The 14,633-nt window shown below is 38.9% G+C and overlaps 1 protein-coding gene across 13 annotated transcripts in view; it reads left to right on the top strand.

Annotated features, from left to right (window-relative positions):
- The window catches only part of PHLDB1 (pleckstrin homology like domain family B member 1), a 240,117-nt gene that overhangs the window by 125,873 nt on the left and 99,611 nt on the right, over positions 1–14,633 (top strand). For 9 of the 13 annotated variants that reach the window (XM_075191275.1, XM_075191277.1, XM_075191278.1 and 6 more), the window contains 3 exons: positions 5,298–5,441; positions 5,701–5,838; positions 8,179–8,307. In XM_075191275.1, coding sequence (XP_075047376.1) covers positions 5,298–5,441; positions 5,701–5,838; positions 8,179–8,307 — 411 coding nt within the window. The remainder of the gene's footprint in view (positions 1–5,297; positions 5,442–5,700; positions 5,839–8,178; positions 8,308–14,633) is intronic. The other 4 variants (XM_075191282.1, XM_075191271.1, XM_075191274.1 and 1 more) reach the window with 2 other exon arrangements.

Genomic DNA, 14,633 nt, shown 5'->3' with positions numbered 1-14,633 from the left:
ATGACACTTGGTGGAATTGTATATGAAACACATGCAGACCCTTCTCATTCTCTTTCTAATAAGGGTTATATATAAATGCAAATTTACTTTAAACACCATAGACACACTCACCGGTGACTCCGAAAAATCTTTGGCACAGTGTTTTATATGCATAATACTTTATTCCTTTATCCTGTATCAACCCATAGGCACTCCACAAAGCATCCATGGGGAGTAAAGGTGAAAAAGAAAAGCAAGGTCTTGTGTATTACTCTTTAAACTAACTTGACTTCATAAAATAAATAAAACCACTCACATGTTCATATTTAAAACAGGCAAATTAAACATTAATGAATTTTCCATAATAAATGTTGGATATTCTCTGTACCAGTAGCTCAGTATGATTCCACAAGGGACTGATAGGCTACCGTCTTCAAAATGAAGTTCCATTGTGACTGGATCACTTATAAATAACTTATGGTATAAATTTATTTAAAAGAAATAGTGCAGGGCGCTTATTTATATAATTGCCAATGCACTTTATTTTTGATATTGTGTATATTTTGATATAGAAAATCGTTATTTCTGAGACCAGAAAATAGAAAATTAGTTTTTTTTTGTTTTTACCTTGCTAAAGGAAATGCCTTATTTCTGATGTATATATCTGATACAATGAGCCTTTGGGGTTTGTACCTTTCTTTTGAAATGTGTATTCTGCAACTGTTTGAAGAAAGGACTTATGCTAAATTCATGTTAATTAGACATTTTGAATTGCTAATAGACTTTCTGGCTCTGAAATAAGATGCAAGAAATCATAACACGGTTTTTAAGATGTCACAGATAAGCGTAAATATTGTTCGCTTTGCAATGCATGTAAATCCATGTTTGTGTAAACACATGACATTCTGATTCTAAAAATAGCTCAGACTTCAAGGGGGCTGGCTTACCCTTTGAGGCTATGTCCAAACTGTATAAAAAGCTTATATTGAAAAATGATTGTTCTTGTTTCATCTGACCTGATCACTGATACCTTTTTTAACCAGTGAAGAGCAAGTAAACATCACTTGCTTAAAAGACCCGCATGAAAATATCTTCCATGCTGATAATCCTGTGACGTACAGGTTTGACCCAAAATCTAATCCGTTTCCGGCTGTTTCTGAGGTTTGGACCCAGCTTTTCCGGTACCACCGCTCTGCCTGCTACCCTGCAGCTCTGGTCAGTGTGATAGGATAGGGGGGATCAATCCACCACAACCCTGATCCATAGTAAGAGGTCAGGAGTACCAGCCAAGGTACACCAACAAGGGGGGGGGGGGTAGCCCAGCAGTGACAGTTACCCAGAAGAAACCCATTACTGGATGTCGGTTAAGGAGTCCAGTGATGGCAGCATTGTAAGCCCCTCATACTGCGGCAAGAGGGCGCACTTGGGATAACGTAAGGGAACGGTGGCAAAGTAAGCCCAGTTAGTTCCCAGCAACAGACAGGGTGGCATAGACGGTCCATCCTGTCACATCCATACACTAAATGGCCACCTTGAAAAAGACTCTTTGTTTAAGTCGAAACGCATTGGTAGCTATAACAGTGATCCTTCCTATCAGGTTTTTGGCAACTCGATGAGGTGTGACTAATACCCGGGATAGTGAAAACACTTTTTTGTTTGCTCATTTGCTTAGCATCTGGTAGGGAAATTATCCACTATTTTATTATTGGACTTCAATGATGTCTTATTTGCCTGTTTTAAATATGAAAATATGTGTGTGGTTGTATTTATTTTATGAAAGCCACTTAATAAAAATGGTAATAATCAAGATCTTTCTTCCTTTTTTCCTTTACTCCAGGGTGAATACTTTGGGGAGTGCCTATGGTTTGATACAAAGGAAGTGCATAAAGGATAAAGACACCATGTTTATATATGTCAAGGTTCAAAAGAACACCAAGTAAACGCAACCACATAGGGGGATTTTGATTCTCCTGAGTCATTGGGTGGCTGGGGGGGTGTCTTTGGTGTTCAAAGTAAATGTCCACTTATGTATATCCCTTATAGAAAGAGAAAAAGAGGAATGTGTGTGTTTGATATATAATACCACCAGGTATTGCATCTTCGGAATATACTATGTTTGAATTATTCACATTTTTCCTTTCTTTCCATTTTTATTTTTTATCCAGGGATCCTGTTATTAAAGAATACACTTTTTCCATCAAAAATGATCATCTAGAATATATGTAACACTTACCGTGAAGGAAATATATATATAATATATATATATTACACACATTTAGTATTATTGTAATATATAAATTACTGTGTACATGAACAAACTATATCAACAAGTCAATTTCTTGAATTGTTTTTAGAAGCTATAGGGTAGCTCTTATTGGATGGGCTTAGTTTGCCACATGGTCTGGTAGGATCCTATACAGTTTATCTGGGTTTCTTTCTCACTGTCAGTGACTGACTGTTGCTGACCTCTCTTTCTGTTGTCACCTGCGAGCAGACACTTGTCGACTGCGAATGCCAACTGTGCAATAGTTGTGTGAGGATAGAACTGCCACCACTCCTTCACCGGCACCAGGAACTGCTTACTTCTGGGTAGCTGGTATAGCTGCTACAGCACCTCTTTGCTGTGAGGTGGGTGGTATTCCCTGACCGCTTACTATGGATCAGGACTGCTGGGTAGTGGGCAGAACGTTGACACAGCGACACTGGATTCAACTCGATACTGATCAGCTGGAGGAATCAATTAGAGTCTAAACTTTTATCTGTTGTAGGCAATAGGCATCAGGCAGAATTGTCACACACCAGACCTGCTGATCGATGGGCTTCCCGCTGTTACTCACCCTATACACAGTGGGGACTCATCCTCCTTTCATTCCCTGTTGCCATCAATCTAGGATGGGATATTTATGTTTAAATCTTGCGCCTAAAAATTCTCCCAGGGACCCTGCCTCAGAGTCTGGTACACAGGAGAAGCTACACAGGAACACAGAACTGAGTCAGGAGCCGAGGAAGTTGCTCTGACACTGCCCAGGCATCAGAGCGGAGTTTACATAAAGGCAAGTTTAAATTCCCCGCCCCGCCGTGATCATGTGACACAGCCGACACCCGGAAGCGAGAGACGTAGTTGCGCTGATCGCGGCGCAGGAACGGGAAAAAGTGAGTGTAACATCACTGCTGCGGCGCCAGTTATTACGCTCCCGGCGCCGCTGTGCACAGTTAAAATACTCATTATACACATATGGCGGCTAGCACCAATGAATTTACTCTCCCGACACATATTTAAAGATAACAGCCACACATGTTTGAGGATCACACCTTTCCCCTAGTTTTATATGGTGCTCCTAGGACTGACTGAATAAATGGCAATGTCATTCAAGTAAGCCTGAGCAAAGCCTTTACACCCTTTCAGCAGGTAATCAACTACACGTTGGAAGGTGGCTGGGCATGTTTTTCATCCAAAACAGCATGGACTTAAACGTGAACAGGCAGAATGGTGTCATTAATGCCGACGGCTCTTGAGCCTCTGGGATCAGTGGCATCTGTCAGTACCCCTTGCTGAAGTCAAATGTGTAAATATAGTTTGCTCCAGCTAACTTGTTTAACAGAGAGACAATGTGGGGTAGGGGATACAGTAACATTAATCAATTGGTGGTAATCAATGCAAACCGTGTTGTCTTCTTCTTCTTGGGAACCAATACAACGGAGAATGCCCAGGAACTGCGCGAGGGCTGAATTAAACATAACTCAAGCATCTCCTGCACCCCCCTATGTATGCTCTCGTCAGCCACTGGTGACACCAGAAAATCAGGATGCCTGATAAGCCTATGGCCGCCAGTGTCCACATGGAAGTCCTGCCACACTTTCTACTAAACGGAGTCGCAAATGGCCACAGCACTGCATTAAGCTGCTCCCTCTTGCAGACACTCGACTGCTCATCCCAGACCACTTCTTCTCTGCCACCCTCACCTCTGGCATCCACATGGAGGTCAGGTAGTGGATCACTTCCTGGTTCCTCAGTCCGTAAGCAGCAGACCATAGCTATTGACTCCACACGAAACCAGTAGACTCCTGCGACACCTTTCGATAAGCAAACGGCAAGTGTGACCAGCAGCATTTCCAGCCCTTCCGAAGTTACAAATACCCGATGCTTCTTCATTAGAATCCCATTTATCTACTCGCACAGTCTGTTGGTCTGTGGATGGTAGAAGACATTACGGAGTTTCCGCAATACAGTTAGGATCTCACTAGGAAATCCTACTCTACTAAATTTTCCTAGCGCGGCGTCCACTACCTTTACAGCCTCTTGTTTGTCGTGTAGTGTAATCCAACACGGATTTACCTCTTCCCCGATCTACTAGGCACAGGGAGGGATCCTACTATGTCCACAGCCACTCGCTAAAAAGATTCCCCAACTATTGGCAAGGACCTGAGAGGAGCATGAGCACCGGGGCCCCGAAACTGCTGACACACATTGCAGGAGTGATAGTAGGCTTATACATCATCCAACATTCCTGGCCATAAAAAGTTCTGCATCAGGCCATTCAGTGTTCGGTCTCTTCCCTGGTGCTCAGCCATAGGGAATTTCTGAGCTACTGACATCAGTTGTGTGCGAAAGCTCTGTGGGACCGTAAGTTCCTGAAGACCGTAGTCTGGCAGCTTGACTCCGGGTGATGGGAATGTTAAACATTGTCCACATCCATGGCAAAGATCATTGCACATGACCAAATCTGTTGAAACTCCCAATCCCCAATCGATACCTACTCTTGCCATGGTCAGCTCTCTTTCAAGTTCATCCTCCACTGTGACTTTGGCAGTTCTGCCCAGCAATACTTCAGTAATATTATTACGATAATAATATGCTGTATTACTGTTATTACGGTGGTTTCAACGCCGGCTTTTTACTCACAGCTCCCTGAGCTGCGAGCAGAAAGCCGGATTAAAACTACCGTAATAACGGTAATAGTTTTAACACGGCGGCACTTCGAGGGGAATTGAATTCCTCCCTTAGAGTATAAGTACATAATAAATTTATCTGAGCGGTGCAAATATACTCAAGATTTTTTCAAATTTCAATTGTTCTACTTGTTCTTTTACTATGTAATTACACTCTAAAGAATGAAATAATTCAAATCTAAGAATATAACATTTGTGTGTGAGAGGTACAAAGGGGCCTTTGGTAAAATCACAGCAAAAACATTAGCCACTGGTATGGATATATTCATCTGGATTTCTTTGACAAATGAAAATGCAGGAAAATTAAGTTGGAGTACCATATGAAAGCTGTTTTAATGATACCCAGTCCGCTTATTTTGTTTTTTAAGCAGGAAGATGCTGTGTTACCTGGTGATGCAACTGGTGAGTTGCTCACTTTGGAGGAACAGCGCAGACTGACTTTAAGCCGTGTGGATCAGCTGAAGAACAGAGTGACAGAACTTGAGAGACAACTTCAAGAGTGCGCACGAGAGGTTAGAGAACATCCAGGCTGGGAAGGATTAATTTCTTGCATGTTCTTTCAAGCTCAAAGAAATCTGTCTTGTGTAAATAATTTTGCAGTTTAATTTCTCAAAACGTTGCTTCATCTTTCTATGCAGATCTTAAGTGGTAGGAAGATATGGAAAGAAATTAAGATACAGCTTGTAAATAGCAAAGAGAAAGTCAGTAATTTCTATTTAGACAGTGGAAATACTAATCCAAATGTTCCTTGTTGTTCCTTTCTCTATGCAGGCAGAGATGGAGCGTGCCCTACTGCAGGGAGAAAAAGAGTCTGAGCTCTCCCAGCTGCAGCAGGAACAGAGGATGATTCAGCAGCTACAGGACAGTCTAAGTGCCCTGGAAAGTAACATGCAGAAGGAAAAAGAAAAGGTACCAAATATCCTGTAAGATTACAGGGCTTATTCATCCTCATTGTTCTCTCCCTCTACATTCTTATTTTTTTTCCAGCTCTTGATTGTTCTCCTTTCCAACCTTTGAATGGAAAAAGTAGTAGTTATTGACTGAAATAAAAATATCTGAAATTCTGATAAAGAATTTAACTTGAATATGTAAAGTCTTATTTGTATCTTATCATTGCCAGAGAGGCCTGTAAACAACACTTCTTTTAACAACATATGTTATGAGCCTGCCTCCCTGTCACACCTCTGCCATTATAAATGATATATCATGTACAGCTTTTCATCTGAATGGTCCTCACTCAATTTTTCATGCATTGGTAGAAATCCCAATGGGTTATTTAAAAAGTGGAAATAAATGAGAAGATTTTAAGTGTAGTATAAATTCCATTTTCTATGAAGCTATTAATTTTTTTTTTTCCTATAGACAAACTTCAAACACTAGGGGGTATATTTACTAAACTGCGGGTTTAAAAAAGTGGAGATGTTGCCTATAGCAACCAATCTGATTCTAGTTGCCATTTATTTAGTACATTCTACAAAATGATCGCTAGAATCTGATTGGTTTTTATAGGCAACATCTCCACTTTTTCAAACCTGCAGTTTAATAAATATACCCCTAAGTAATTCTTAGCCCTGTGCCCGGGACCCACTGCTTCAGTTCTATAATTTCAGTGTAGGGGGGTTTAGTGATGCACATGACCTAATAATAACACATTTGGTTCAGTAATTTGAATATTTGGCGCCCCAGCTTCCCTTCTGCTCTGTGCCCGAAAACTTCTAAACCCAGCCCATTTTTTTTGTTGTTTGCAATCTTGTAAGTGGAATATTGTTAAATAAGGGTTTTCAGACATATAGTTATAAATTAAGCAGCATTACTTTGGTAATGGTTCCTGTCAGGGTGGTTTACACCTGTATTTCATGCAGTATAATCAAATATGTTCAGACTGGAAAATATTTATACAAGCTAGCATGGTTAACTGTTAACCAAACGTTCTATAATCCATGGTAAAGACATAACTGTATATTATCTATTTTCTAAAATCATATGAAAAATGAAAGCAGGTTGTATATGTTACTGTGTTTTCCTGCACATCTATCTCTGCTCTAGTTCTTTCATTGTAGATTACATACAGTTTAACTAAAGTTGGTTGTAGTAGTATGCAGCTCTTATGACAAGTCAAGGTTATATGTTTCCAATTCAAGATTTTGTCCTGTGATTAACCCAAAATTCTAACTATACTAACATCCCTTCCACTCTCACTTTGCATGCTGTAGTTGCAGTAGGTAAGTAAAATACACCTAATATAAAAATTAAGCTTTTTTAGTGGTTCCCAACCTTTTTCAGTTTATATAAAATAATTGAAAAAATACTGCTGTTTTTATGAAAAAATATTAGAAACTTGTCTGAATTCTTTGTCTATAAAATATATTTCACATATTAGGGCAGATTCAATTAGCCACAAGCTGATGCCAGACCACTTCAATGTCCGACTGTGCACCTTGCTGGCTAATACGATACAGGAATCTCCGCTCATTTTCTCTTCAATGTCTTCCGAGGGAAACTGAGCAGAGATTTTAGTAAAAACTGACGCAGTGTGCCTCCATGGACTGTTCCGGAGATGCATAGTGTCACCTTGTGCAGTATTTAATCTGCCCCATACACTCTATCATATTGAAATATTATCTTTTTCCCAATTTAGTGTTTTTTTTTTTTTTTCTTTTTTCTTTTTAATTTCATATCTCCCCTATAATATTGTGGCACATCCAGTCTAGCTCTGTGACACTTTTTTTTTTCTGAAGCCTTGGTTTGGAACTGCTACTCTATGTATTCATGCAAAATATTTGTAAATCGATAATTATTTCACTGTTCAATAACGTTGATGTGTATGATAATCTATGTATAATATTTTACATTTGCTACTGTTAAAAATTGTTTTGTGCAGCCTATTTTTAGTGATCATTTAATAATGCTGTAGATGGTGACGCAGTATATTTTTCACATTCTTGAGTATTTCTAATAAAATACACAGAAATCTGTTGCAGTTCCCTCTGGCAGTGAAGTTGGCATTACTAAATGCTCAGTCACACAACACAGTTTGTCCTCTGATCTACTATTCCAAGTTTTATTCCTTTTCTCTTGATTTCTGTCTATATTCTTATTCTTGATATCTTATCCTTTCGTTCTCTCCTATTTCGTTTTCAACCTTTTCTGCTTCCTCTATATTCAGCCTTTTCTGGCTGTGCATGGCTGAGGTTGAAGTGCAGTGTCCTGTTCCCCATTTTGTCTTTTGGATAACCCCACGGGATTAAGGTGCGGGAGAAGCTGGAGCAGCAGAGGATGGAAATGCAGAGTGTTCAGATTTCTCACCATGACCTGCAGAGGCAACTCCATAATTGCCCCGAAGCTCTAAGGGAGCAAGTGCAATGCCAGCTCACACGGGTCAGTCTGCAAATAGTAGACCCTTCCTGGCACAAATTTCTGTCACATACCTCCAATATTTATTTTTTTTCCATTATATACATCTCTCTCTTTCTCAATACCTGACTATATCTCTTTTTACATACACAGGCTTGTGACAAGCTCATAGACTTCTAAACTACAAACCATTTATCTTTCAATATTACTTCTCATTGGCTAATATATATTTATTTTGTTGATTTACTTGTATATCTATTACTCAGCTTGTCTTTCCCATATTGATTTTTCTCTTCTTCCTTGTGTTTTGAAACCATCCATTTCTTCCTTTTATGAGCATGATTACTTTCATGTTCAAAACACTCACTTGTATATCTTCAAGTTAATTTGTTACCTTAAGAGCAAATATTTTCTTCACTCTCAGCAGCTTGTCTATTTCTTTCATTTCTCAAATGAACCCAAATATCTTGCAAAGCTCATTGTAAAGTACCCTAATAGTACCTCCTCAAAATTATCCTAATTTCTTAACTTTTTTGCAGGAGAATATACAGAAAATTAAATATATATTCCCACCCAGGTACCTGACAAATAGATAGCTGTCAAGGCCTTCAATGGACATTCATTTTATATTGTTTGCTTAATGGTCTTTAAAATATGTAGGTGGATAGGCGCATATAAAAATGAAATTGGAGGTATCTGATGGTTTAAGAACATTAAATTATTCAATCCATTGTATTACTAGGTGGGTACTCACTTCTTTTACAGACAACCAGCTATGTGTGTTTCAGCGAATGGGACACACCACATTTCTAATATAGATTGGACTGGCCATTGTCACACAGAGCCTTATATTAGTGATACCAAATAGTGAGAGAATGGAAGACAGCCAATGGTGTGATCTTTACATTCGCTAGTTTGTTATATAGTTATTATATAGACTCACCTTTGGAGATTGGTCCCTGTAAACATATGTTTATATTGCTGGTGTACGCTTAATTTGATTAAGGAACTGCTTCACCTGTTCAACCCTTGGGGTTTTAAGAAGTGCAAAATTTGAGGAGAACTTTGTTTTAAGAAGAGAAAAAAAATTTTTTTTCTTGTGCAGAGTGAATGTGTTCCTAATAAAGTTCATACTGGAAGCAGAGCAGAAACAAGATTTCAGTTCTAGGACACAAGATTATTGGAATAAAATATCGAGGTACTTTGAGCAACCATTTCCGCTACACAAAAGACTTGAATTTTGCACCAACTCTGAACTGGCAGAGACCAGGGGGTAAATGTATCATACCCCGGTTTTTTCATCTCGCGGGAGATCGGCGTCTTCGCAGCTAAAATTTAAAGGGGCGATGGCTTGTAAAGGAAAGTTTGCCCCTTTAAATTTTAGCTGTGAAGATGCCGATGTCCCGCGAGATGAAAAAAAAAGGGTATGATACATTTACCCCCAGGTCTCATCTTATACTTTTAATGGAAGCCATTTCATGCCCCCATGTTGAAATTCAATAAAACACTTCATAAAACTGAAACCTGTAATACAAATAGAGAATTGTAGTTGGCGTTAATACTTTTCCCCTGAGATACTCCATGGCAATAGGCAAGTTCCTGTCTCGTTTATGTGGCGACAGGTTCAGTTAAAGAAACGCCCGAGACAATATATAATGAAGCTGCTCCTCTTCGCTTACAACTTTGAGTAACTTCCTAAGTGGTCACTGAAATATGTAAACATATCAACATTGGTGGAACACTGGGCTGCCATGGTATATCAGGAAAAGGAATTAACAGTAGCTATAATTCACTATATTTCCTCTTCAATCCTCGATGGCAGCCATTACAATAGGATGTACCCAAGCCCTTCTTGCCCAAGAGGTTTGTACTGCTAGTGTTGAGTGTCAGTGATCAGAAGAATCAAATAACTAATTCAGAAGATAATTTGATGTCTAGGAAGACACACAGTTTCAATGTTGTACCTTGAGTGTGGATAAGGCAAGAATCTTGCTGAATCCATTGTGAAAGAGTCAAGGCTATGTGGAATAGTTGCTGCAGTTGGATTGACTTTTAGGCTAACACCATGAGATAAACCTCTTCAGAATTCTATAATAGATTATTAAAGAGTAGAAGTATGTTTAATACTTTCTAGACCATGTCACCTGGTGGAGTTAAGAGGGGTTTGATCAGTAAGGACACTTAACCAATTTGAAGATGTCTACAGATAAGAGTCTGTCAATTATTTTCCTTAGGACATTTTTGTAGATTAAAAATATTCTTAAACCTTCCTGCATGCACTGCATGTTTGAGATCTCCCTACAGATTTTCAATAATATTACACTCTTACTTTTAAGTTCTTGTTTCTTTGTTGATTTTGAGGTCTGTTATGAATTGTTTGCTTGCTGAAATATCAAACCTTATCAAATATCTTCAGCTCATTTTCTTCTCTGATTCTAGGATATGTTGACACCTATTTGAATCCATCCTTCCTTCCACCTGGACAATATTTCTTGTGCCCCACAACCCAAAGCATAATAAACCCAACCCCAAATGCTTGATGGTTGGGAAGTTATACTTTTCTTCAAATACTTCACCTGCTTTTGCTTTTAGACAGCAGGCAGAATCTTGAAGCAGCGATGTTTATTGCTCAGTGGTGGCTTAGTGGCTAGCACTTTTGCTTCACAGCCTTGGGGTTATGAGTTAGATTCCCGACAATGGCCTTAACTGTGTGGAGTTTGTATGTTTCCTCGTGTTTACATGGGTTTCCTCCGGGTTTTCTGGTTTCCACCCACACTCCAAAAACATACTGGTATATTAATTGCCTACTATTAAATTGACCTTAGTCTCTCTGTCTGTGTGTCTGTGTATGTTAGGGGATTTAGATTGTAAGCTCCAATGGGGCAGGGACTGATGGGAAGGAGTTCTCTGGACAGCGCTGCAGAATTAGTTGCGCTATATAAATAGTTGATGATGACTGATCCTTACAAGGACCTTTACACACTAGTTAAAGGTACTAGTAATCATCCAGACGTACAGATGGGATACATCAGTTGAAATACAAAATAGAGCTCTTTTCATACAGTTTTGGACAAACATGTTTACGGGTAATACAGCCCCCTGGCCATACCTGGCATCACCAAGTCTGGGAGATCACATTCAATGCAGGATATATTCTCTAAACTTGGATTTAATGCAATTTAAACTTGGCAAACTTTAAATATGTCTGTGATCTCCCCAATTACTTCCTATTCCTTTATTCAAATACATTTTCTAGCTCTCTAATGCACAGGAGGACACACAGGATAAAAATAACATCCCTTTGCTATTCATGCAGGCTAAAAAGATGTTTTAGTTGCTCTCAGATGGAAAGGCTTTCTTCAGAAATGTTACAGAACTAAGTTGCCTCCAAACTATCATGCTACCTCATAAATTGATACATGAACAACATGAAAATAAATACATATACATTCCCGGTGGTGAGATTTAATCTTTTTGGTGATGCATGCCAGTTACTAACCAGGGCTGCAGTAGCTTTACACTAAATATATACATTTAAATTAATAGACCTTACCTTTAATACATTTTTCCTTTCCCCAGCATGTAGCATGTTTAATCCATTAGGCGCCGCAGTATCTGTTATTAATCCATCAGATACTACGGCAGCCACCTTGACCATGTGAGGGGTGATGGGGACCTGGCCACAGTGACTTTACACTGGAAAATTTGTAACTGAGAAGTCGTAGTAAGTAGTGACATTGAATGAAGTAGGCACCTTAGATATATTGAAGATAGTTCACAATATATGCATAGCGGAAAAAAGAATAAAGCAGACACTTCAACAACTGGTTATGTTGGTTAGATGATCCTTCTGGATATCAAAGTCCTCTCATGAAAATAGGGATAAACAGAAAAAAATCACACAATAGTGCAATCAACTTTAAATATGTGGAACCCTCCACCAAAGCACTCCAATGCAAATATGCGTACCAGAAAGAAAAGTTTTAGAAGCTTATCTGTATTCTCGATCTGTCCTAGACTCATAGGCAGGATGAAGAAAGCACATATAGTGTGGTATGTTCCAAAAAAATTGATTTTAATAGCCCCATATTAAAATTGCATTTACATGATAGAACCAAATGCTCAATATGAATAAAATAGCTTTAGCAAATATATCATGGGGTATAATAATAATAATAAAAAAATTTGGTGGGATGTGAAAAGTCTGGAGTCGTACCTCAAAGTGGATAGAATCTCTAGAGGACTTAGGATAAACAAATCTCCAACTTTTGGATTAGATAATCAGGAATTTATTACTAAGTAGGATAATATATTACATGATTGTTCTAATAATCTTATCAAACTAATCGTACAAGAAAAGAAGGCTCTTTTTGTATTAGAAATGTATTGATTTCTAATGCAGTAGGCATATGTTGGAGGAAATGTAGTTTTGTAAGAAACGAATAAGTTAATCTCATGCTAATTAGGCCTTTTCAATTGTGTGTGACCAAAACTTTCCTGAATATACAGCACGGGGTCATTACCTTTTTATCTTGTCTTGTTAAAAAGATAGATGAATTATATGAGTAATGCAACCAGAAAGTAATTTAGGAAATCACAGATTGATGTGAATGTTGTTAAGTTAATTGCATTAAATCCAAGATTAGAGAATATATTGCATCCTGATGGTAGACATTAAATGTAATATCTCAGACTTTGTGATGTCAGCCAGTATCAGAGGGCTGGGTTACCTCCTGCCAACGTGTGTCAGAAACTGTATAAGAAAAAAAGTGGTGCTTGACCATGTATATGGTATTCCATCTGTACTTCTGGATGATCACTACTACCTCCAACTAGTGTGTAAAGGTCCTTGTCAGGACTCCTGAGCAATAAATCATCACTGCTTGAAGATTCTGCCTGATCCCTATTACCAGTTGTATCATGTGACCGACAGATAAGAGTTTACGCTCTAATCTGTTCCCCGGCTGTCTTTTGTTGAACCCAGCATCTCTGTGTCAATGCTGTCCCTGCTACCTAGATCCATAGTAAGTGGATAGAAGGTACGAGTCAGTCCACAGCAAAGAGCTGCTGCAGCAGCTATACCAGCAACCCAGAAGTAAGCGGATCTAGGTGCCGTTAATTAAGCCTGGTGGTGGCAGCTGAATTCTCCTGCAACTATCGGGCAGTTGACATTCACAAGTTGGCAAGTGTCTGGGGCCACCAGTAGGAGTGGTCAGTAACAGTCGGTTACGTACAGTGAGAAAGAAACACAGATAGACTGTGCAGGAATAACATCCCTTCATCCTTCTGCTCCCCAACAGAACGGATGGCAAACTAAGTCCATCCGGTCACAAGAACTAAAGTATGTTTGCTTGGCAAGTGTACAGGCAGGGTTGTAAGATTAAAAGATTATTTTATACTGCAGGAAGTCAACATAGTAGTGAAATCTCCTCCAGTAGCAATAAGCAGTGCAGGAGCACTTTTACTGGTGTGACATGGTTGAAATGTGGTTCGTTGGAGTCTGTATGTGTGGAAAAAACACACACAATCTTTGATAATGACGCCCAAATTAGCAATACTAGTCAATATGGCAAACACAGGTCAAGCAGCTGTAAAAATGGGAGGCTGCAAACCTCCCTGATAAATGTCACCAGGTAGTATAACTTATTACAGCGCTAAACACCTGAGTGAGCAATATCAGTATAATTATTATACTAATAGTGTGTAGATATCTCACAGATCACCAAGTAAAATGCCTAAATCATTTATTAAATATAAAATAAAAATAAACACACATATAATATTATATAATCCATAAATAAAAACATGTACAAATGGGTAGAAGTAGACCTTATGTTCAGCTGAAAAATAGAGCAGCTAATTGTCAGAAATCAACTCAACAATATGATTAGATGTACAGCCATGGCCACAGAATGAAACAAGTGTTGGTTTTCACAAAGTTTGCTGCTTCAGTGTTTTTATATCTTTTTGTCAGACGCTATGGCATACTGAAGTAAAATTACAAGCATTTCATAAGTGTGTTTTATTGACAATTACATTAAGTTTATGCAAAGAGTCAATATTTTCAGTGTTAACTCTTCTTTTTGAAGACCTCTGCAAGTCGCCCTGGCATGCTGTCAATCAAATTCTGGGCCACATACTGACTGATGGATGCTCATTCTTGCCTAATCAATGCTGGGAGTTTGTCAGAATTTGTGGGTTTTTGTTTGTCCACCCGCCTCTTGAGGACTGATCACAAGTTCTCAATGGGATTAAGGTCTGGGGAGTTTCCTGACCATGGACCCAAAATTTTGATGTTTTGATCCCTGAGCCACTTGATTATCACTTTTGCCTTATGGAAAGGTGCTCCA

The sequence above is a fragment of the Mixophyes fleayi genome, chromosome 11 (assembly GCF_038048845.1).
Source record: "Mixophyes fleayi isolate aMixFle1 chromosome 11, aMixFle1.hap1, whole genome shotgun sequence".
Lineage (NCBI taxonomy): Eukaryota > Metazoa > Chordata > Amphibia > Anura > Limnodynastidae > Mixophyes > Mixophyes fleayi.
This window is presented reverse-complemented; position numbering and strand designations above follow the sequence as displayed.